This window comes from Trachypithecus francoisi, unplaced genomic scaffold, assembly GCF_009764315.1.
Source record: "Trachypithecus francoisi isolate TF-2019V2 unplaced genomic scaffold, Tfra_2.0 Lachesis_group10, whole genome shotgun sequence".
NCBI lineage: Eukaryota > Metazoa > Chordata > Mammalia > Primates > Cercopithecidae > Trachypithecus > Trachypithecus francoisi.
In genome coordinates, this window is record NW_022681455.1 from 109,989,230 (window position 1) to 110,011,369 (window position 22,140).

The 22,140-nt window shown below is 48.6% G+C and overlaps 4 protein-coding genes across 5 annotated transcripts in view; 1 reads left to right on the top strand and 3 right to left on the bottom strand.

Annotated features, from left to right (window-relative positions):
* PDF (peptide deformylase, mitochondrial) overlaps positions 1-866 on the bottom strand; it is a 6,344-nt gene extending 5,478 nt beyond the window's left edge. For both annotated transcript variants that reach the window (XR_004438957.1, XM_033218822.1), the window contains exon 1: positions 178-866. Coding sequence is in view for 1 of the 2 variants with exons in the window: in XM_033218822.1 (XP_033074713.1) it covers positions 178-751 (574 nt within the window). In the remaining variant the exon portion in view is untranslated. The remainder of the gene's footprint in view (positions 1-177) is intronic.
* The window catches only part of COG8 (component of oligomeric golgi complex 8), an 11,277-nt gene extending 1,493 nt beyond the window's left edge, over positions 1-9,784 (bottom strand). The window contains exons 1-5 of the mRNA XM_033218819.1: positions 9,279-9,784; positions 6,625-6,832; positions 4,356-5,183; positions 2,567-2,735; positions 995-1,277 (exon numbers count right to left, since the gene is read on the bottom strand). Of these exons, the coding sequence (XP_033074710.1) occupies positions 1,021-1,277; positions 2,567-2,735; positions 4,356-5,183; positions 6,625-6,832; positions 9,279-9,748 (1,932 nt within the window). The 5' untranslated portion in view covers positions 9,749-9,784 and the 3' untranslated portion in view covers positions 995-1,020. The remainder of the gene's footprint in view (positions 1-994; positions 1,278-2,566; positions 2,736-4,355; positions 5,184-6,624; positions 6,833-9,278) is intronic.
* Positions 9,543-13,278, top strand: NIP7 (nucleolar pre-rRNA processing protein NIP7). The gene is made up of 5 exons (XM_033218825.1): positions 9,543-9,999; positions 10,119-10,205; positions 10,307-10,445; positions 11,314-11,454; positions 11,669-13,278. The coding sequence occupies exons 1-5, from the start codon at positions 9,944-9,946 to the stop codon at positions 11,786-11,788; spliced, it is 543 nt and encodes a 180-aa protein (XP_033074716.1). The 5' UTR covers positions 9,543-9,943; the 3' UTR covers positions 11,789-13,278.
* Positions 13,279-13,415: 137 nt separating this feature from the next.
* Positions 13,416-22,140, bottom strand: TMED6 (transmembrane p24 trafficking protein 6). The gene is made up of 4 exons (XM_033218823.1): positions 21,220-22,140; positions 19,188-19,314; positions 17,495-17,643; positions 13,416-13,807 (listed from the first exon to the last, which is right to left on the bottom strand). The coding sequence occupies exons 1-4, from the start codon at positions 21,430-21,432 to the stop codon at positions 13,574-13,576; spliced, it is 723 nt and encodes a 240-aa protein (XP_033074714.1). The 5' UTR covers positions 21,433-22,140; the 3' UTR covers positions 13,416-13,573.

Below are 22,140 nucleotides of genomic sequence, written 5' to 3' on the forward strand. Positions count from 1 at the left end.
GGGCTCTGCCCCACAAGCGCTATCCGTCCTGAGGCCTGTACGCTCCCGCGTCCCACTTCGTTCCTGCGGGAGGTACGGCAGATGAACCGCGACCACTTCTGCGCGCTCGCCAGAGTCGGCCGGAAAAGACTCGCGCGCTGCTCCAGCCGCCCCGGCCCCGCAGCCCGCACCCCGCACCTGAGATCTGCACCGCCTGGAAGCGGGGCACGCAGGCCAGGAAGCCGGCGACGCTCTCGCAGCCCTCGGGGAAGGTGACTAGGCGGCTGTCCAGCACCCGCAGGCTGGGGTTCACGAACACGCGCAGGGGGAAGGGCTCCATCTGTCGAAGGGCGCGCTGGCGCGGCGGGCACTCCCGACACAGCGCCTCAGGGAGCTCCAGCGCCAGCAACTGCCGCGGCACTCCCAGCTGCGGCGCGCTTAGGCCCACGCAGCGCCGCCGCCGCATCACCTGGACCAGCCGCTGCGTGAGCCGCTGCAGCTCGGGCCCGCCCAGCTGCGCCCGATCTATCGGGGCCGCCACGCCCCGCAGCACCGGGTCCCCGACCTGGCACACGTGCGGGAACGGAGGTTCGGAAGGACCCAGTACCAGGCGCCTCAGGTGGCGCCAGTAGGAGCGCCGGAGCGCAGGGCCCTCGACGCCGTCCGGGGCGGCCGTGGAGCTGCGGGCCCGAGCACAGGCGGCTGCCGCCCCTGCCCACGGAACTGCCGCCCACAGCTGCCCAAGACTCAGCGTGCCCCACAGCTGGGCCATGGCGGCCCCTGCAACAGTAACCCGGCCCACCCCTTCCGGCCGCAGCACAGGGCACGCCGGGAAGCGCCGTCAGCCAGCGCACAGCAAGGAAGCGGCTGGATCCCCCACTTCCTGCCCAGACCGGGAGTGAGCACCACCCCCTTCCGCTCTCCTGCCGGGAGCGTCTCCTCCCTCCCGAGCCCGCCCTGGGCCTTGCAGGGCGACGCAACCTTGTGCCCCCCCCGCGCCGGGCACCGCACGCACCGCGTTCTGGAGGCTGGGGACGCCCGTTAGGGCCCCACGCCGGGCGGTTCCGCTTCCACCTCCGCTCGCCCTCCCTCCGGGCAGGCTGGGCCCGCGGGGTCCAGGCGTGGCTCCTCGGAGGGAGGCTCTGGTGCTGGAGCTGTGAGCTCGGGCCCCAGCGCCTGGTCATCCAGGGTGAAGAGCGTCTCTCTCTTTGGCAGGATAAAGGCGAGGGGCTCTTGAATGGCGCCGATGTTCACATGCCCGAGGTTTCCGTACTTGGAGAGCTGAGTGGGAGGAATGCCTGCCCCAGACGTGGAGAAAGCAAAATGGAAAAACGTTATTAATAAAATTCCATATAGAAATTTAAGGAGAAAAAACAGAAGCAATTACTATTTTTTTTTTTGAGACAGTCTCGCTCCGTCGCCCAAGCTGGAGTGCAGTGGCATGATCGCTGCTCACTGCAACCTCTGCCTCCCAGGTTCAAGCAGGTCTCATGCCTCAGCATCCGTGGTAGCTGGGATCACAGGCGCCCGCCACCAAGCCAGGCTAATTTTTGTATTTTTAGTAGAGACGGGGTTTTACTATGTTGGCCAGGCTGGTCTCAAACTCCCCACCTCAGGTGATCCATCCGCCTCAGCCTCCCAAAGTGCTGGGATTACAGGCATGAGCCACTGCGCCCAGTCATCAATTACTGTATTGCAATACAGCAAAAACCACCTTTGTCATAGGGAACAGGAAGCTATACTGTGAAGCAGAAGGTAACGGAGCAGCACTGTTGGGCGCCTGCAGCAGGAATCCAGACCTCAGAGAGCACCAGGGGAAAAGCGGAGGGCAGCCAGGCTTTGCAGGTGTGATGCACTGACCCATTGCCCTTTGAGAAGCTGCGCCTCAACCAAGCCCTTCTCCCATCACAAGGGGACAAGGACGTGAAAGTGAATTGGAAAAAAGACTTTAGGACGGGCGCGATGGCTCACACCTGTAATCCCAGCACTCGGAGGCCGAGGCAGGCTGATCACAAGTCAAGAGATCGAGACCATCCTGGCCAACGTGGTGAAACCTCCGTCTCTACTAAAATACAAAAATTAGCTGGGTGTGGTGGTGCGAGCCTGTAGTCTCAACTACTCGGGAGGCTGAGGCAGGAGAATTGCTTGAACCCGGGAGGTGGAGGTTGCAGTGAGCCAAGACTGTGCCACTGCATTCCAGCCTGGCAACAGAGCAAGACTCCACCTCAAAAAAAAAAAAGGCTTTAAAAACCCTTTCTCTAGACATTTCACATAAATGGAATCATACGTATGTGGTTCTTTTGTGACTGGCTTCTTCCACTTAGCCAGATATAGCCATATAATGTATGATTCCATTTTTATGAAATGTCCACAAAAAGCAAATCTATGGCAACAGAAAGTAGGTTGCCAGGGGCTAAGGATGCTGTCGAGGAATGACTACAAATGTGCATGAAGGATCTTTTTGGAGTGATGAAAATATTCTAAAATTGGATTCATATTTACTAAACACTGACTTACACAAATGGGTGAATTATTTAGTATGTGAATTACACATCAGTAAGGCAGTTTACAAAATTTTCTTTCTTACCTAAAGTCTGTGCTATCTGAGCTGGTGGAAAAAGGACTTGGAGACAGCGATTTAAATACGGAACAAGGTCTTCCAGGAAGACAGTGCAGAACTGGACGAAGAGCTCTTGCTCCCCTCTGCTGAAGGCAGTCTCTTCAGCGCGATGGAAGGCCAGGATTATTTTAGTTACCTAAGAGACAAGGGCACCATCGATCACTGGGACAGCCTATCACCACTGGGACAGCAGTGCGTGAAACTAGGCAAAAAAAAAGGTATACCTCCCCTCAAGTTTTCTTGAACAAAGTAATTTAACAGTACATTATTTTACTGTCTCATTTAAACTCAGAATTATAGTCATTCTCCACAATTGTGTCACTTTATTAATGTGAAGTTCAGACCCAGCTTGTTACATTATGGGTGTAGTTTCCAGTTCCAGTGGAGGAGTGTCATAAAACTATAGAGAATACATGGTTTAGGTTTTTTTTTTTTTTTTCAGAGACAGGATTTTGCTCTGTCACCTATGCTGGAGTGCAGTGACACCATCATAGCTCACTGTAGCTTCAAACTCCTGGACTCAAGGAATACTCCCACCTTAGCCTCCCAAGTAGCTGGGGCTACAGGCATGCACCATCACGCCTGGCTAAGTTTTAAAATTTTTTGTAGAGACAGGGTCTTGTTGCCCAGGCTGGTCTAGAGCTCCTGGCTTCAAGAGATCCTCCTGCCTCAGCCTCCCAAAGTGTTGGCATTTCAGGTGTGAGCCACTGCGCTTGGCCCAATACATGGTTCTTAACTTCCATGGAGGACCAACCAGAACTGTGCTGGATCCAGGAAAATGAAGCAAAACTATATGAGGTTTCCACTAAGGCCCCTGAGGTTCCAGAAAGCTAGAACCACTGGAAAACTATAAGAAAACAGCTAGGAAAGAGAGGTTTCAAAACGAACAGAGCAGCCTAGCTGACACTACAGACGTGGCATAGCGACAGGGTAAGAACACAGACTCTGGTGCTGGACTTCCTGGGTTCAAGTGACTCACACCTGTAATCCCACACTTTGAGGGGCTGAAGCAGGAGGATCACTTGAGTCCAGGAGTTTGAGACCAGCCTAGGCAACATAGGGAGACACTCTCTCTCCATAAAATAAAACACTTAAAAAAAAAATGCTAAAGGTGAATGGTTTTGCAGATGTAATTAAAGTCCCTAATCATCTGACTTAATCAAATGAATCTTTTGAAAGGAGGTACCTAAAAGAAGAGACTCAAGCAAGAGAGAAGCTCTCCTGCTGGCTTTGAGGAAGCAAACAGCCATGCTGTCAGCTGCCTATGGAGTGGACAGCCTCTAGGAGCTAAAGCTTCAGTTCTGCAATTGCAAGGAACTGACCCCTGCCAACTTGAATGAGTCTGAAATGGAGCCCCAACCTCCAGATGAGACCATAGGCCAGGCAGCACCTTGATGGCAACCCTGTGAGACCCTGAGCAGAGGACCCAGTTGTGCTGAGACTGGACTCCTAACCCACCAAAACTGGGAATAAATGTGTTGCTGGAAGCTAAGTTTCTAGGAATTTGTTACACAGCACTAGAAAGCTAATACGTGCGTTACTGAATTGTTACTATAGGCAAGTCACTTCATGGACTGTCCTAGGTCCCATGAAGGGCAACTGGCCAGAGCTTTCAACCAGGAGAACCTCCAAAACCACACTAAACCTCTCCATGTCAGCAGACACCACTGTCAAATAGACGGGTTTATTACAAAAATCTGGCCACCCATTACCAGAGAAGGCCCAGGGTAGCCGAAAACCAACAGAATGTGCTCACCTTGGCAAGGGCATCTTCCAAGGCCCCAGTCACATCCTGCGCCAGGGCCACAGGGCAGCAGAGGCGCAGATCATTGAAGGCGACCAGAATATTGTTGAGGAAGCAGGCGAGGGGTGGGAAATCTAGGAGCACCATGGGTGGCTGCAGCGTCCCTGGCTGGGTGGCTGGCACAACAGTAGGCATGTTACTGGTGCCCAGGATGGCTGGAGCTGAGATGAGTGTGTAGGAGTTCATTTCTTCCTGGAATTTCTCCACTGTTTCCTGAATTGCTTTCTGGAAAGTGCTGATGGCCACCCGCTGGAAAACAGGAGCCAACTGACCGCGGAAATCAGCTCCCACCCGGCTGAAGGACAGCCCAAAGTACATGCACTGGCCCAGCAGAGAGTCCAGGCGGCCGCCTATGCCCCGGTAAAGGTCCGTCTCCAGCACCTGCAGGAACTGTGAGACTTTCTGTAGCACCCAGCCATGGAAGATGGCACTCTCATTCACGGTGTGCTCACCCACGGCAGGGGGCAGCAGTGGGTCCTCATCTGAGAAGATGGCACGGTACTGGGTGATGATATCAAAGAGATGGACACGGCAGGCCTCGATGGTTTTTGTGATATGGAAATAGGGATCATCATTAGGAATGGCAGTCAGGATGGACCGGAGCCAAGCATCTCGGGCCTGAAGAAACTTCACCCTCAACTCAGCCTCAGTGAAGACATCCATGCGTCGCAGGTAGCCAATGACACGGAGGCAGGCGGGGAGCTGGATGTTGGTCCTCAGTTGCTGGATCAGCTGGCTCAGCATCAGCTGCATGGACTGGCGCACTTCGTTCACGATGCCCTGACAACACATAGAGTCACACTGCGCTGGGAAGAATGCTCTCTAGAACCCATTCCCCAACCCTGAAGACTGCAGACCAACATTCCCATGGCTTTCCTGAAACATGAAGTAATTTCCTAAAGCTGATGCCTGTAGATTCACCAACATCAGGTTAACTCTGTTGCTTAAAAAGCTTAAAACCTGGCCAGGTGCAGTGGCTCACACCTGTAATTCCAGCACCGTGGGCAGGCAGATCACTTGAGGTCAGGAGTTTGAGACCAGCCTGGCCAACATGGTGAAACCCCGTTTCTACTAAAAATACAAAAAGTAAGGCCAGGCGCGGTGGCTCAAGCCTGTAATCCCAGCACTTTGGGAGGCCGAGGCGGGCGGATCACGAGGTCAGGAGATCGAGACCATCCTGGCTAACATGGTGAAACCCTGTCTCTACTAAAAAAATACAAAAAAACTAGCTGGGCAAGGTGGCGGGCGCCTGTAGTCCCAGCTACTCGGGAGGCTGAGGCAGGAGAATGGCGTAAACCCGGGAGGGGGAGCTTGCAGTGAGCCGAGATCCGGCCACTGCACTCCAGCCTGGGCGACAGAGTGAGACTCCGTCTCAAAAAAAATAAAATAAAATAAAAATACAAAAAGTAGGTGGGTGTGGTGGTGCAGGCCTGTAATCCCAGTTACTCGGAAGGCAGAGGCAGGAGAATCACCTGAACCCGGGAGATAAAGGTTGGTTGCAGCGAGCCAAGGTCATGCCACTGCACTCCAGCCTGGGCGACAGAGCGACTCTGTCTCAAAAAAAAAAAAAAGCTTAAAACCCTCCAGTGACTTCCCACTGCAATCGAGAAAATTCCAACCACTCACTGGGACTTACACTGGTGGCCTTACCTGGTTCTCCATCTTCACCTGCTTCCTAATGCTCTCCCACTGCTACAATCCATTAACTGTGGCTGCCTCTGTATCCCTTAAATACCTCAATTTCTGCCCACTTCAGCCCTCTCCACTTGTTCTTCGCACTTTCTGGTTTGCTCTCTCCTCAGATCTTTGTGGGCTGGCTCTTTCTTCTCACTTAGGTCTCAGCTTAAGTGTTACTTCCCCAGAAGAGTCTTTCTTGATCACCCTACCTAAAGAAACCTACCCTAGACTCCCTCTACCCCATTACCCATTTTTTTTTTAATCAGACACCAATATCTGAAATGATGTCATTTATTTCTTTGTCAGTTATCAGACTTCCCATTAGCACGTAAGCTGCATGAGAGCCAGGACCACTTTATTCACACTGTATCCCCAGCAAATAGAGCAGTGCTTGGCACGTGATTAATACGTATTTTCAATAAATGAATGTTTTCAGAAACTGATGTGAAACATGCAAGGGTTTCTACCTAAAGCTTCAGTCCTGACCACAAAATAAATGATTACAAGAACATTACTTTGAGTCCTCTCTGGGCAAGTTGGCTACCTGGATGACAGGGATGGAAGAGTATTTCCTCTCCAGTCGGCGTACATAGGCTGCAAGCTCCAGGGCCTCTTCATAATAACTGTTCCGGACACAGGTGTCCATGAGCTGAGGAATCTCCAGTATTTCCAAAATTTCTGTGTGCCGGTTTAGGGTCAGGCTATTCATCCGACGGTTGGAGCTGATCTCCTCGGCTTCCTTCACAAAGTTCCTAGTAATAATCAGGAGAATGTTGGTCCTTCACTGCTCTGTACCCAAACCTTAGCTACAGTTACCAAGCACCTGCTATGAACATTGGGCTGGATGATCTATCTGATTTATTCCTCACACCCCACCTATAAGGTAAGCATTATTACAATTGAGGAAATTTTTAATCCCAGAGAGGTTAAGCAACTTGTCCAAAAACATACAATTAATAAATCTAACAGACAGAAATCCAGATATGCCACTTGCTGGCTGTGGCAAGGTACTTGGCCTCTCTGAACCTATTTCCTCATTGGTAAAACAGTATATAGGGCCGGGCACAGTAGCTCATGCCTGTAATCCCAGCACTTTGGGAGGCCGAGACAGGCGGATCACTTGAGGCCAGGGGTTCAAGTGAAACCCCATCTCTACTAAAAATACAAAAAATTAGCCAGGCATGGTGGCGCATGCCTGTAGTCCCAGCTACTGGGGAAGGTGAGGCAGGAGAATCACTTGAACCCAGGAGGTAGAGGTTGCAGTGAACAGAGATGGCGCCACTGCACTCCAGCCTGGCTGACAGAGCAAGACTCCATCTCGAGAGAGAAAAAAAAAAAAAAAGTATATAGGACCCTCCTCACAAGGATGTAAGAACTAAATGAGATGATGAGTGTGAAACATTTAACACAGAACTTGAAACGGAGCAAACGCATCAGAGCAAAAATAGTAAAAGACACAGAGTTAAATATTTAACAATAGCTATCATTATTTTCATAATGAAGCACTAACTAGCCTAGAATCCACAACCTTTCCCCATATTCCCTCAGGTCTTCATCTTCTCCTGTGCTAATGTTCAACCATAGTTCCTGCCACAGTCTACTTTCAACACTTCTCTATATTTGCAGAGACCTGCTTTATCAAGTCCCTTGTCTATTCTGGAGCATGGAAGGGTACAAAAGCTGCTGTCAGATATCCAAAGGCTCAAAAGAAAAATTAACCATGAAAGGCTAGAAGGCAGAACTAAGGATAATGGACTGAGGATCTATGGAGACAGAATATGACTCACAAAGGACTTTTTTTTTGAGACGGAGTCTTGCTCTGTCACCAGGCTGGAGTGCTCTGGCACGTACCATCTTGGCTCACTGCAACCTCCACCTCCCAGGTTCAAGTAATTCTCCTGCCTCAGCCTCCCAAGTAGCTGGGATTACAAGTGCTCGCCACCACACCCAGCTAATTGTTGTATTTTTAGTAGAGATGGGGTTTCAGCATGTTGCCCAGGATGGCCTCGATCTCTTGACCTCGTGATCCGCCTGCCTTGGCCTCTCAAAGTGCTGGGATTACAGGCATGAGCCAATGCACCCGGGCTTTTTTTCTAAGACAGAGTTTCACTCTGTCACCCCGTCTGTAATGCAGTGGCACAATCACAGCCCACTGCAGCCTCGACCTCCCAAACTGGAGTGCGGTGGCACAATCGGGACCAACTGACTGTCCCACCTCAACCTCCTGTATAGCTGGGACTACAGGCGCACGCCACCACGCCCAGCTAATTTTTTATTTTGTAGAGACAGGGTTTTCCTATGTTGGTCAGGCTGCTCTCGAACTCCTGGGCTCAAGTCTCAGGCTCCCAAAGTGCTGGGATTACAGGCTGAGCCACTGCATCCAGACGTCCAAAAGGAGAGACGTTTTGATATCTAATGCCCTCAAATGGGAGGATTTCCTTGTCGGCTTCCCGTCAATGGAAGTTTTGAAGCAGATGACCTCCGGTCCAAGCTTTCGTATAAAGTAAGTATATAAATGTACACATATATTCAGCTCACACCTATAATGTTAACTATGTCAAGACCCGATAATAAGAGTTTTGCATGAATCCTTTTCCTTTAGTGTCCACAACAGCCCTTTGAGGGAGGGATAGGCTCCTGGGTCATCAGTTCTGAATTCGCAACCTCCTAGCTGTGTCCTTAGACATCACTAATCTCTCTCTTGACTTGCTCATATGTAAAATGGAAATAACAGGGCTGGGTGCGGCGGCTCACACCTGTAATCCCAGCGCTTTGGGAGGCCGAGGCGGGCAGATCACGAGGTCAAAAGATGGAGACCAACATGCTGAAACCCCGTCTCTACTAAAAATACAAAAAAATTAGCTGGGCGTGGTGGCGCGCGCCTGTGGTCCCTGCTACTCAGGAGGCTGAGGCAGGAGAATCGCTTGAACCCGGGAGGCGGAGGGAGGTTGCAGCGAGCCGAGATCTCGCCACTGCACTCCAGCCTGGCGACAGGGCGAGACTCCGTCTCAAAAAGAAAAAAAAAAAAGGGAATAACAGTACCTACCTCGAAGGCTGCTGTGAGGTTTAAATGGATTAATAAGGCGCTCAGCAGAGAGCCTGGAAGGTGGTAAACGCTTTATAAGTGTTAGTTATTTCTACCATCGTAAATGTCAGCTTTTACAGTTAAAAGCCCCTTTAGCGCCAGGCGCGTCTCACCTGCAGCTCTGCTGGAAGCTGGGCAAGCGGTCGAGCAGGCGGCCGAGCGACGCCTCCACGTCGCCAAAGAGGCGGTGGATGCGCTCGGTGCACTCGGCGCCGCGGATAAAGGTCTTGTAGTTGGCGAAGGCCAAGTCGCGCGTCTGCTGCAGCAGCTGCGCCCGCTCCTCCGCCAGGCGCTCGGGCTCGCGCCGCAGCCGCTCCAGCCCCGAGCCGCTCAACTCCCGGAGGTAGCGGCCCACATCGGGCCGCTCGCGCCACTGGGCCTCGGGGAAGCGGTCCCGGAACAGCGACGCCAGGAGCCCTTCATCCTCCACCTCGCCGAGAGCCGCTGCCGTGGCCGTGGCCGAAGCCGTGGCTGACGATGGGGCAGTCGCCGCGGTAGCCATCTTCCCAGCAACAACGTCACTTCCCCGCCAGACCACCGGGGGCGCTGACTCCGAATTTAGGACAGGAAGAAACAGGACCATTTCCGGTCTCTATCTTTTCTCATCCGGTCGGCTTGCTTTCCCCGGCGGTCGTCCAGACTATTGGGCGCTAGCGAGAGGAACTATTGGTACGGGGCTAGAGAGGAAGGCTTTGGGGGTTGCCGGGGAGCAGCGAGCGGCCGACTTCCGTTTCCGTTACGGAGGCACGAGGATCCGGTGTTCCAACCCACGGAGAAAATGCGGCCTTTGACTGAAGAAGAGACCCGTGTCATGTTTGAGAAGATCGCGAAATAGTAGGAGCGCGCGGGGCGGAGGCGGGAGTGTGTGGGTGTGGTGGCTAGTGGGGGAGTAGGGGCGCGTTGCTTAGACCGGTCCGTTCGGGCGCGGTCTCCAGTCCTCTTTTTGCCCTCAGTATCGGGGAGAATCTTCAGCTGCTGGTGGACCGGCCCGATGGCACCTACTGTTTCCGTCTGCACAACGACCGGGTGTACTATGTGAGGTGAGGCGGGACCAGGCAGGCAGCATGGACCCAGGGGAGGGGAGACCTGGGTCCCACCAGCCTCCTTCATCCGCAACCGTGCTCCCTCTTTACCCTTTTAGTGAGAAGATTATGAAGCTGGCCGCTAATATCTCCGGGGACAAGTTGGTGTCGCTGGGGACCTGCTTTGGAAAATTCACTAAAACCCACAAGTTTCGGTTGCACGTCACAGCTCTGGATTACCTTGCACCTTATGCCAAGGTTTGGGGGGTGGTTTCCAGTTCTGCCACGGGCGATGAAGTCAAGGATTAGGCAGATTGTCCCGCAGCTTCTCTTCTCTCAGAGTTCCTGATAGTGTGCTTGGAGGAGTGTCAGCACATGGAGATGTGCAGATGTCTTGCACCTTGGGCATGGTCAGGGCTATGGGATAGGAGTGATGTGGGGCTGCGTAGTGTTAGTTTTCTCCAGCAAAGTAGAAGAGCCTAGGCAGACCCAACTAGAGATCAGAAAGCAAGTTAGTGGCAGCAGTGAAGACACCGGGGTCCAGAAAAAGAGCTGTTAACCTGGCCATGGAAGATGATCCCTGTAGAGTTGAGAAAATAACTTTTTGCATTTCTTTTTTTAAATTCCTTTTTCTTTCTTGCTCTTTTTTTCTTTTCATTTCTCTCTCTCTTTTTCTTCCTGACAGTTTCACTCTGTCGCCCAGGCTAGGGTGCAGTGGTGCGATCTCACTGCAGCCTCCGCCTTCCAGGTTCCAGCGATTCTTGTGCTTCAGCCTTCTGAGTAGCTGGGGTTACAGGTGTGTGCCACCACACCTGGCTGACTTTCTTGTGTGTTTTTAGTAGACACAGTGTTTCGCCCTGTTGGCCAGGCCGGTCTCGAACTCCTGGCCTAAAGTGATCCACCTGCCTCGGCCTCCCAAAGTGCTGGGATTACAAATGTGAGCCACTGTGCCGGGCAGCCTCCTGCATTTCTGTTGAGGAGATGGACAGTTCGAGGAAAACATGAGTCTCTTTCTGTTTCCCTTACAATTATTTCAGAAAATTATTCACAGATCCAGCAGCTAGTTTGTCTGCATGGATAGAAATAGTAACGTTTTTGTGTCTCTTGGATTTTAATTCTCGTACAGTATAAAGTGTGGATAAAGCCTGGTGCAGAGCAGTCGTTTCTGTATGGGAACCATGTGTTGAAATCTGGTCTGGGTCGAATCACTGAAAATACTTCTCAGTACCAGGGCGTGGTGGTGTACTCCATGGCAGACATCCCTTTGGTGAGTAGAGATGGCAGCTATTACAGAACTCAAGTACTCTTTTATTCAAGAAGGATATGTTTTCAATTTGGGTGATTGAGAGAATAAATTCTCAGCACCTTTTGAATCCCAGAAAGACCAGAATTGTATTTTTTCCATCTTTGTTATTTCCAGCCCTCAATATGGGTACATTGAAAGACTTCCGTGAGTTAATGTCTCTTCTTTTGAATCCCAGGGTTTTGGGGTGGCAGCAAAATCTACACAAGACTGCAGAAAAGTAGACCCCACGGCGATTGTGGTATTCCATCAGGCAGACGTTGGGGAATACGTGCGGCATGAAGAGACGCTGACTTAAAACGGAGTCATTGCAAGGACAGGCGGCTGTATGGAAGGGCCGAGCTTTGTTTCCTGTGTTTGTGTGGACTCCACCATTGTGTTGAATTTTGTCAACACTCTAACCTCTTCAGGGACTTCTTCTTTACTGTACTCTCTATCATTGACAAATGCAGGCTGGATTCTTATTATATACAGAGATAGGTCAAAAATGGGGTTTCAGATCTTTGTGTTTGTGATGCAATAGAATACTCTGGTTCATATTGGAATCAGAGGGCTTCTTGTTCTGAGAAACAGGTTTAAAATCATTGGAAATAGGAACAAGAATAGCTTATTGTTATCTGTGATAACACTTTGTTTTCTAAACTCATGATACGAACACAGGGATTGTCTTTTTTATTAATATGCAAGATAGATATTTCCATAACAGAAGAATAAACCACATGTGGGGTTTTAAAAATGAAATTTGTCTAAAACAATAAGAGCAATTCAGCTATTTTTCCATACGGTAATGGGTGTGTGGTATGAAAGAAAAACGTATTCAAACCCCACTACTGCCACCTACCAGATATATGGCCTTGAATGAGTCATTCAGCTTTAATAAGGTTTGTTTTCTTCTGTTTAAAAAGATACAAAACTTAAAAAATAGCTTTGGCCATCTACCTGAGAATTAGAAATTCTGATTTTTGGAATTAGAAATCATGATTGTAGGCTGGGCACAGTGGCTCACGCCTGTAATCCCAGCACTTTGGGAGGCCAAGGCAGATGGATCACTTGAGGTCAGGAGTTTGAGACCAGCCTGGCCAACATGGTGAAACCCCATCTCTACTAACTATAAAAAACAATTAGCCAGGTGTGGTGGCACGTGGCTGTGGTCCTAGCTACTTGGGAGGCTGAGGCAGGAGAATGGCTTGAACCGGGGAAGCAGAGGTTGCAGTGAGCTGAGATGGTGCCATCGCATTCCATCCTGGGCGACGGAGTGAGACTCCGTCTGATTGTAAAGCATCTAGTACGGTGTACAGTGCCTGGGAAATGATACGTGTGGAATAAATGGTAAGAATTATTTTTATATTATATATATTATGTATTCCTGTTATTAAGTGTAGAGTTTTATGAGTATAATTTGATTATATTACCTTCTTTTTTACAAGCTGTTTTCTCAGTATTTTTCTTGGATGGGATGATCCTAAGTTGGAATGTTTTTTTCATCACTATGATTTTATAAAACATAATTTTTTCTATGAACCTTTACTTACTTGACTGGATTGAACTAAAAGCACTGATCAAAGACCATGACATAAAAATTAAGTCCCTTTGTACTTCCCCGTGCCTCCCAAAGTTATTTTAAGATCGTTAGAATATTTCTTTAGTAACATTTTATAGACAAAAAATTTAAAAACTTCCTGTATTGCAAAACTAAACTATTTCTTTAATGAATATACTGCTTATTTTAAGTTCCAAAGGTGAAGTCTTTAAGAATAAAACATTACCGACTCCTGCTTTTATATGTAAGCAAACTTGACTGTGGCCTTTTTCAACTCGTCTTCCTTCTAAGGTTTTCTGTTAGCCTCTAAGTAGACTCAGTGAAGGCTAAGGGACTGCTATATGATGAACAGTATTTTGATGCATACATTTAATACTTCTTCAGAACTTTTTCATTGTTATTATTTTATTGCCATTTTGCTTTAGATGTGTACAGCAGACTAAAACATTAATGAGATACATTGATTTTTGTCCCATAACATTACAAAGCTGATTTCGACTAAGCCCCAGAAGAAAAGAGCCAGGGTGCTATAGTCACCTTAGCTTAGCATCTTGGCTTCTTTGTGTCTGTAGTTGTTGGAACATTGAAGAGACGCTTCAAGAAATACAGTTGCAGGATTCCAGAAAGAATAATAACAAGGCTCTGGGCTGTCGACCACCAGTTCACGTAGTTATAGTTTGAATGGGTAAGGAAAAAGTCAGCCATTTTCCTCATCCGGGCAAAGTTGTAGTATCGCCACATGTGAAAGATATTGTTCTGCACCTTTTGTGTGCTGTCCTGTAAGAGAAAATTTTAAAGGGGATTCTTCCAAACCCCCATCTAGCCTCATCTGGGTGCTCACCAGCACTAACCTACCTGGAAGTCAAATAATTGACCCATACAATTTTTAGATGTACAATACTATTATAGTTGTTGACAAATGTTGTGTTTGCTATGTATGAAATATGATCTGGATTTGAGTTTACAATTTTTGTTTTTGTTTTTCGAGACAGGGTCTCACTTGTTTGCCCAGGCGGGAGTACAGTGGCGCAGTCACAGCTCACTGCAGCCTCAACCTTCTGCACTGAAGTGACTTCCCACCTCAGCCTCCCTAGTAGCTGGGACTACAGGCACATGCCACCACATCTGACTAGTTTTTGTATTTTGTTTTGTTTTGTTTTGTAGAGACAGGGTTTTGCCATGTTGCCCAGGCTCATCTCGAACTCCTGGGCTCAAGAGATCCACCCACACTGGCCTCCCAAAGTGTTGAGGTTACAGACATGAGCCACTGCCCCGGCCTTTTCTTTTGTTTTGTTTTTAAATAATGGAAAACTTCAGTTCTCAAACTAGGGAGCTCTTCCAGAGGACCTCTAGATTTAGATGTACTCAGCACATCGTTACCATTTCAGGTGATGTTTTATATTCTGTGTATATAGTAGAAGACAAGAGCCTGTGGACTTTAAGGCCAGATGGTAAATATTTTTGGCTTTGCAGGCCCTTGTGACTGCTGAACTCTGCCACTGTAGTACAAAAGCAGCCACAGACAATATGTAATTGTCAAATGAGCATGGCTGTGTTTCAAGAAAACTTCCATTTACAAAAACAGGAAGTGAGTTTTTGTGCATTTAGGAGAGACTAAGAAAGTGAAAAGTGGGCCATGTGCAGTGGCTCACGCCTGTAATCCCAACACTTTGGGAGGCCGAGGTGGGTGGGTTACCTGAGGTCAGGAGTTTGAGATCAGCCTGGCCAACATGGTGAGACCCGTCTCTACTAAAAATACAAAAATTAGCCGGGTATGGTGGCACATGCCTGTAATTCCAGCTCCTCAGGAGGCTGAGGCAGGAGAATTGTTTGAGCTCGGGAGGCAGAGGTTGCAGTGAGCCGAGATCGTGCCACTGCACTCCAGCCTGGCCGACAGAGCGAGACTCTGTCTCAAAAAAATAAAAAAGAAAAGAAAGTGAAGAATAGCTGGGTGCAGTGGCTCACTCCTGTAATCTTAGCACTTTGGGAGGCCAAGTTGGGCAATCATGTGAAGTCAGGAGTTCAAGGCCAGCCTGGCCAACATGGTGAGACCCCCATCTCTACTAAAAATACAAAAATTAGCCAGGCGTGGTGGTGCCCGCCTGTAATCCCAACTACTTGGGAGACTGAGGCATGAGAATCACTTGAACCCGGCCGGGCACGGTGGCTCAAGCCTGTAATCCCAGCACTTTGGGAGGCCGAGACGGGCGGATCACAAGGTCAGGAGATCGAGACCCTCCTGGCTAACACGGTGAAACCCCGTCTCTACTAAAAAATATAAAAAACTAGCCGGGCAAGGTGGTGGGCGCCTGTAGCCCCAGCTACTCGGGAGGCTGAGGCAGGAGAATGGTGTAAACCCGGGAGGCGGAGCTTGCAGTGAGCTGAGATCCGGCCACTGCACTCCAGCCTGGGCGACAAAGCGAGACTCCGTCTCAAAAAAAAAAAAAGAATCACTTGAACCCGGGAGATGGAGGTTGCAGTGAGCCAAAATTGTGCCACTGCACTCTAGCCTGGGTGACAAAGCAAAACTATGTCTCAATAAATAAATACATAAATACATAAATAAATAAAAATACAAAAATTAGCTGGGCATTGTGGCACACACCTGTAGTCCCAGCTACTCAGGAGGTCGAGGCAGGAGAATCGCTTGAACCTGGGAGGCGGAGGTTGCAGTGAGCCAAGATCACGCCACTGCACTCCAGCCTGGGTGACAGAGCGAGACTCCGTCTCAAAAAAGAAAAAAGAAAGTGAAAAGACATTGCCAGAATGGGAGAAAATATCTGCAACTCACTTATCTTAGAAGGGATTTGTATCCAGAATATATAAGTAAAATTCAACAATAAAAAGACAATTCAGGCAGGGCGCAGTGGCTCGCGCCTGTATTCCCAGCACTTTGGGAGGCTGAGCTGGGCGGATCACAAGGTCAAGAGTTCAAGACCAGCCTGACCAACATGGTGAAACCCCCGTCTCTACTAAAAATACAAAAATTAGCCGGGCGTGGTGGCACGCGGCTGTAATGCCACCTACTCAGGAGGTTGAGGCAGGAGAATCACTTGGACCCTGGAGGCAGAGGTTGCAGCAAGCTGAGACTGCGCCACTGCACTCCAGCCTAGACAACAAGAGCGAAACTCCATCTCAAAAAATGGTAATAAAAATAAGCCAGTCACAAAACCCCATGTCCTGTGTGATTCCATTTAAATAAAGCGTATAGAGGCCAGCCGCAGTGGCTCAAATTGTTGATTGATCTCGACACAGTAGCTCAAAATGCTGAGTAATCTCAGCACTGGCAAGCTGAGGTGGGAGGATTGCTTGAGCGCAGGAGATTGAGGCTGCAGTGAGCTGTGATCAAGCCACTGCACACTGCAGCCTGGACAACAAGAGTAAGACCCTGCCTCAAAAATTTAAGTACAGAATAGGCAAATCTATAGAGACAGTAGAACAGTGATAGGCAGGCCTCGGGTAATAGAATGGAGAATGACTAATGGCTAGTGGGATTTTGGGGGGAGGGTGGGTGATAAACTTCCGGATTAGATGCTGATAGTTGCACAGCCTTGTGAATATACTAAAAAACCACGGACATAACACTTTTTTTTTTTTTGAGACGGAGTCTCGCTCTGCCACCCAGGCTGGAGTGCGGTGGCCGGATCTCAGCTCACTGCAAGCTCCGCCTCCCGGGTTTACGGTATTCTCCTGCCTCAGCCTCCCGAGTAGCTGGGACTACAGGTGCCCGCCACCACACCTGGCTAGTTTTTTTTTTTGTATTCTTTTAGTAGAGACGAGGTTTCACCGTGTTAGCCAGGATGGACTCGATCTCCTGACCTCGTGATCCGCCCGTCTCGGCCTCCCAAAGTGCTGGGATTACAGGCTTGAGCCACCGCGCCTGGCCGGACATACACTTTAAGATGGTGTATGGTGTATAAATTATATCTCAATTTAAAGAAAAACAGGCAGTGGGCCAGATTTGGCCTGTGAGCCATACATAGTTTGCCAACCCTTGGTATAAAACGAAGGTGGGATTTCAAGAGCTTCAAGTCATAATGTATCTTATTTTATTTTGAGACAGACTCTCACTCTATCCGAGGCTGGAGTGCAGTGGCGCGATCTCGGCTCACTGCAACCTCTGCCTTCTGGGGTTTAAGCGATTCTCCCGCCTCAACCTTCTGAGTATCTGGGATTACGGGTGCACACCACCATGCCCAGCTAATTTTTGTATTTTTAGTAGAGACAGGGTTTCATCATGTTGGCCAGGCTGGTTTCAAATTCCTGACCTCAGGTGATCCACCCGCCTCGGCCTCCCAAAGTGCTGGGATTATAGGCGTGAGCCATCACGCCCAGTCAAGTCATAGTTTATTAAGAGATTCACATCCCCTTGCCTGTTTGGTTTCTACCTAAATAAAGTCATCTTCCCTCTGAAGTTAAAATCAGTTTCCACAGATGTTTCTCTTACACAAAACACTTCCTTACCTCTATTGCATCCAGAGTATCGTTCAGTTGTTTTCTTTCCTTCTGTTTGTGATCAGTCTCAGGCCCCTCATAGAAGACTCCAAAGTTGAGGTACACTTGCACAGAACCGAAGTGATTATGCTGATTATTTAGACAAAGCTGATAAAAACCTGTAGGAATTCTTAGATCATTACCAAGTCTTTGGTCTCCTCCCCTTTGTTAAGGATTCTCTGGAGGTATCTGTCCTCTAGTTTTGGAATTCTACAGCACCTTCTTTTTACTTAGAAAGTACAAAGATCCCATTTTTGACACGGAAGACATGGACCTTATGTTAAACTCGTACTAAATATTACTTATTGTATGGCCAAATTTTAGTAACTAGTCCTTTCCATACTGGAGAGTGGCAAACATTTTCTCTTTTCCAACATGTAATTCCCACATCTCGTATTAAGGAACTCCTGCTCAACAGATTGAGTTAAGAGCATGGGTGTTTGCCTGGTCCTTTTACATCATTAGAGCTAGGGACACCATCTTGAAATTAGGGAAGAAAAAAAAATGGATGCATAGTGCATGAAAGCAGCTCTCCTGGAGTGATTGCCTCCAAGGCAGTCTGTGCATTGACTCATGGTGTGGGATATCTGTTGGGGCTGGTGTTGCTTCTCTTTGTGTGTGCAGGGGGTGAAGAGGACCGGTGGAAGATGCATTAGGGTGGGATTAGAAAGGTGTGACAGTGTTTGAAAGTCAAAATGATTGGAAGGCACTACTGGCATGTAGGGGCCCAAGATGTTCAAGATTTTTTTTTTTTTTTTTTTTTTTTTTTGAGACAAGAGTCTCTCTCTGTCACCCAGGCTGGAGTGCAATGGTGCGCTCTCGGGCCACTGCAGCCGCTGCCTCCCCAGTTCAAGCGATTCTCTTGCCTCAGCCTCCTGGGTAGCTGGGATTACAGGTGGCAGCGCCATCACGCCCAGCTAATTTTTGTGTTTTTATTAGAGACGGGGTTTCACCATATTGAGCAGGCTGGTCGCGAACTCCTGACCTCAGGTGATCTGCCCGCCTTGGCCTCCCAAAGTGCTGGGATTACAGGTGTAAGCCACCACGCCCAGCCTGTTCAAGATCTTTTAACATTGATACATATCCTGTGCTTTATAGTGAAGGACTGTCTGATGCCCCTGTTGAGAAAATGTCTTTTTTAGTGCAGCTGGCTAGTAAAGAGGGCAGTTAAGACACTGGTGCTGTCCAAAGTGGGACAGGCTTGACCTGGCTGGAGGAGTGCTTTGTTGTGGAGTGTGGATATCTCACGTGGATATCATGCATTTTCTTTTGTTCTGAATCTGCTTTTAGTAACTGACTCAAATATTCTGAAGACTGGAAAGAAATACTTTCCTGTAATACATTTGTTAATTGGAATTTGTATTATAAATGGGTCTCTGTTTTTTGGTCACTTTCCCAGAATCTGATCAACTGGAGATAACGAGATAAAATTGAGCTGCTGAACTCTAGAGTTAGAATGCTCACCTGGAGAGTTGTCCCCAAATTGTCAGTGGACTGCCACTTGGCATCCTTGGAGGTCAGCAGTCTCCAGGAACACTGGTTTTTGGTGTTAAAAGCTGAATTTTTTTCCTACTGTTTAAACATCTTTGTATACTTCTTCATTACTTCTCTAATTTCATAGAACCCTATGATGATTATAATAGCCATGGTAATGAAAACAGACCTGTCTCTTGGGTAGAGAAGTTAATCTGGCCCTGAACATCCTGGGAGGTGTCTATGAGAAATCCCTGTGGGTTATGTGCCGTGGCAGCAACATGCCGGTCATGTGACATCCCCACTGTCCGCTGAACCTGCCAAGACACATTAAGTAGGTAGCAGAACCCCTGCTACATCACCAGGAAGCCAGCTGAGCGGTAAGACTGACATCCCACAGTCATCAGCACAGTGGTCTCTGTCTGGGGTGGGACTGCCCAACCTGCTGCTGGGGTTTGGAACTGATTGGAGGATTCTGAGGTGTCACAGTGATGGGGTTAAGGGGAGGAGGCACAGCATAGCTGAACGTCTGCAATGTAAGAAACAGTACAGCAGGACAAAGAACTGTCCAGAATGCCAACAGCACCCGTGTGAAGAAGACATGTCTTGCTCGGACCACACAGTTGGTGTGGATCGGTTAAAATGTATGATTCTGGGCTGAGCGCAGTGGCTCAAGCCTGTAATCCCAGCACTTTGGGAGGCCGAGGCAGGCAGATCACAAGGTCAGGAGTTTGAGACCAGCCTGGCTAACATGGTGAAACCCTGTCTTTACTTAAAAAATACAAAAATTAGCTGGGCATGGTGGCGTGTGCCTGTAATCCCAGCTACGTTGAAGGCTGCGGCAGGCAAATTGCTTGAACCTGGGAGGCGGGAGTTGCGGTGAGTGGAGATCATGCCACTGCACTCCAGCCTGAGCAACAGAGCAACACTCTGTCTTAAAAAAAAAAAAAATGTACAATTCTGGCTGTAGAATTTCCTATTTTCATTTTTCGAGACAGAGTCTTGCCCTGTCACCCAGGCTAGAGTGCAGTGGCGCAATCTCGGCTCACCGCAACCCTCATCTCCTGGGTTCAAGCGATTCTCCCGCCTCAACCACCCAAGTAGCTGGGATTACAGGCACGTGCCACCAAGCCCGGCTAATTTTTGTATTTTTAGTAGAGATGGGGTTTTACCATATTGGCCAGGGTGGTCTCGAACTCCTGACCTCAGGTGATCCGCCTGCCTCAGCTTCCCAAAGTGCTGAGATGACAGGTGTGAGCCACCACACCCGGCCTGGCTGTAGAGTTCTTGAATGAACTTGCTTGGTGGTTGAGCTCCCTGATGATGTCCCAGATTTGGGCATTTGCTGCTTGGCGGTGCACACTTACAGCAAGCACTCCATGGACACTCGATGCCAAGCTAGATCTTGATTAGCCCAGGCCACAGTGAGCTTAGTAGTGGCTGCTGTTCTAATAGAAATTCAGAGGTAAGAAAATCTCTGATAAGTTTATTTAAAATAAATGTTGTTACAGTGAAATGGAGTAAGATCAACAAAGTCTATTACTATGTAAACAAAAATTAGAAAGTTAACAGATTTCTAAGATAAAGAACAAAGGAAATGAACAGTCTCTAACTTTCATATTGAGTTCACCATCCTGGGACAGCATGGTATAAGACCATAGTATGGATAAAAGTACTTGACCTTTGAATAGGTAACTTGAAAACACTTACCGTCCTTAAAAAAAAAAAATAGGATTAACTGGCTGAATACAGAAAACTTGAGCTAGTGAATCTCTGATTTGCCAGAATTGCTCCTAAAGGCAGCAAAGCCTTTACTCCCCCACCCCCATAAACTGAAGCAGCTTTCTTTGAAATTTCTGGATCAGTCTCCAAAGCACTATTATCCATTTTGTTTGAATATATTAAAAGTGTATTCTCTCTCCTCTCATCCCCAAATCCGAGTACATGTAATGATTATCTCTTCAGGGAGAGGCACCCCGTCTGCCCCATGGCTTTGAGCATGGCCCCTGATGTGAGAAGCCAAACCATACGTTTTAGCTCCTGTTGATGATTATTCACCCAGCTGGAGTTTCCCTCTAACTGCAGGCCCATTTCATTAACAGGTGGGGAATCACAGCATAATAAAGACAACCCGACCTTGTTTTGGCGTAAAACCTGACCCACTTTATGAGTAAAGGAGAAAAAAAAAAAAAAGCCCCCAGTATGGCCAGTCACCCACATACCTCGTAACTGAAATAGAAGTATCCAGTCTGGTGGGCAAATTGCCAAAAGCATTCCGTGCCTCCTGGAGGGATCATGATGGCAAAGTCATATCGATCAGCTCCACGGAAGAGTGGCTGGTCCCCAGAGCCACTTAGAGGTTCTGTCTTCTGGCTCCTGGCAGACGTCACTAGATTCAGAACGACCAGCCCAGCCCCAAAGAGCAAGGGGGACATGCTGCTTTCTGGAGCCTCCTCTGCAGGTGAACTGCTCGCAGCCCAGGGGAATCAAGTCGTTCAGACAACCGCTGGGCTAATGATTAACTCTGCAAGTCACATTTAGGCCCATTTCAGGGCCACACATAGATATTCATAATAGAACTGCCATGATACTCCTATGTTTGGCTCGCAGGAGGAAGTTTTGCTTTCACCCCAAAAACTCAGTGGCTTACCAAACCTACTTCATGGGTGCTGCATAGGTCTACCACCTCAGAAGAGGTCTTTCCACCCTTCCTTAGGGCTCTCATTTTTTAGTTCCTGCTTCTTGGGGATATAATACTGGGTAAGTTTACAACTTTCTGAATACACTGACAAAAAGTTGGCTGGGGAGACTCTTCTCTTACATCGAATTGCTCCTATAAACACATGGGGCAACACTTCTCTCTGCCCAGTGCTGCAGCTCAGAGTAAATCACAGATGTAAGTGGATGAATGCAGTGCCAGGATGGTGCTCAGACCCCTCCACTGACAGTGCTCGTCCTGATGCCTTCCACCTAACAGTCACTGAAAGCTATCCAAACCCACTGAAAGATGATTATCCAAAGCCTCAATCTTTCCTTTTTTTTATCTGAGACAGAGTGTAGCTTTGTCGCCCAGGCTGGAGTGCAGTGGCACGATCTCTACTCGCTACAACCTCCACCTCCCAGGTTCAAGCAATTCTCCTGCC

Coding starts and splice junctions, on each gene's coding strand:
- NIP7 (XM_033218825.1), top strand. CDS start 9,944: ATGCGGCCTTTGACTGAAGAAGAGACCCGTGTCATGTTTGAGAAGATC. Junction 10,206..10,306: donor GACCGGGTGTACTATGTGAG/GTGAGGCGGGAC, acceptor TTACCCTTTTAG/TGAGAAGATTATGAAGCTGG. Junction 11,455..11,668: donor CCATGGCAGACATCCCTTTG/GTGAGTAGAGAT, acceptor TTTGAATCCCAG/GGTTTTGGGGTGGCAGCAAA.
- TMED6 (XM_033218823.1), bottom strand. CDS start 21,432: ATGTCCCCCTTGCTCTTTGGGGCTGGGCTGGTCGTTCTGAATCTAGTG. Junction 19,315..21,219: donor ACTTCTATTTCAGTTACGAG/GTATGTGGGTGA, acceptor GTGTCTTGGCAG/GTTCAGCGGACAGTGGGGAT. Junction 13,808..17,494: donor ATACTCTGGATGCAATAGAG/GTAAGGAAGTGT, acceptor TTTCTCTTACAG/GACAGCACACAAAAGGTGCA.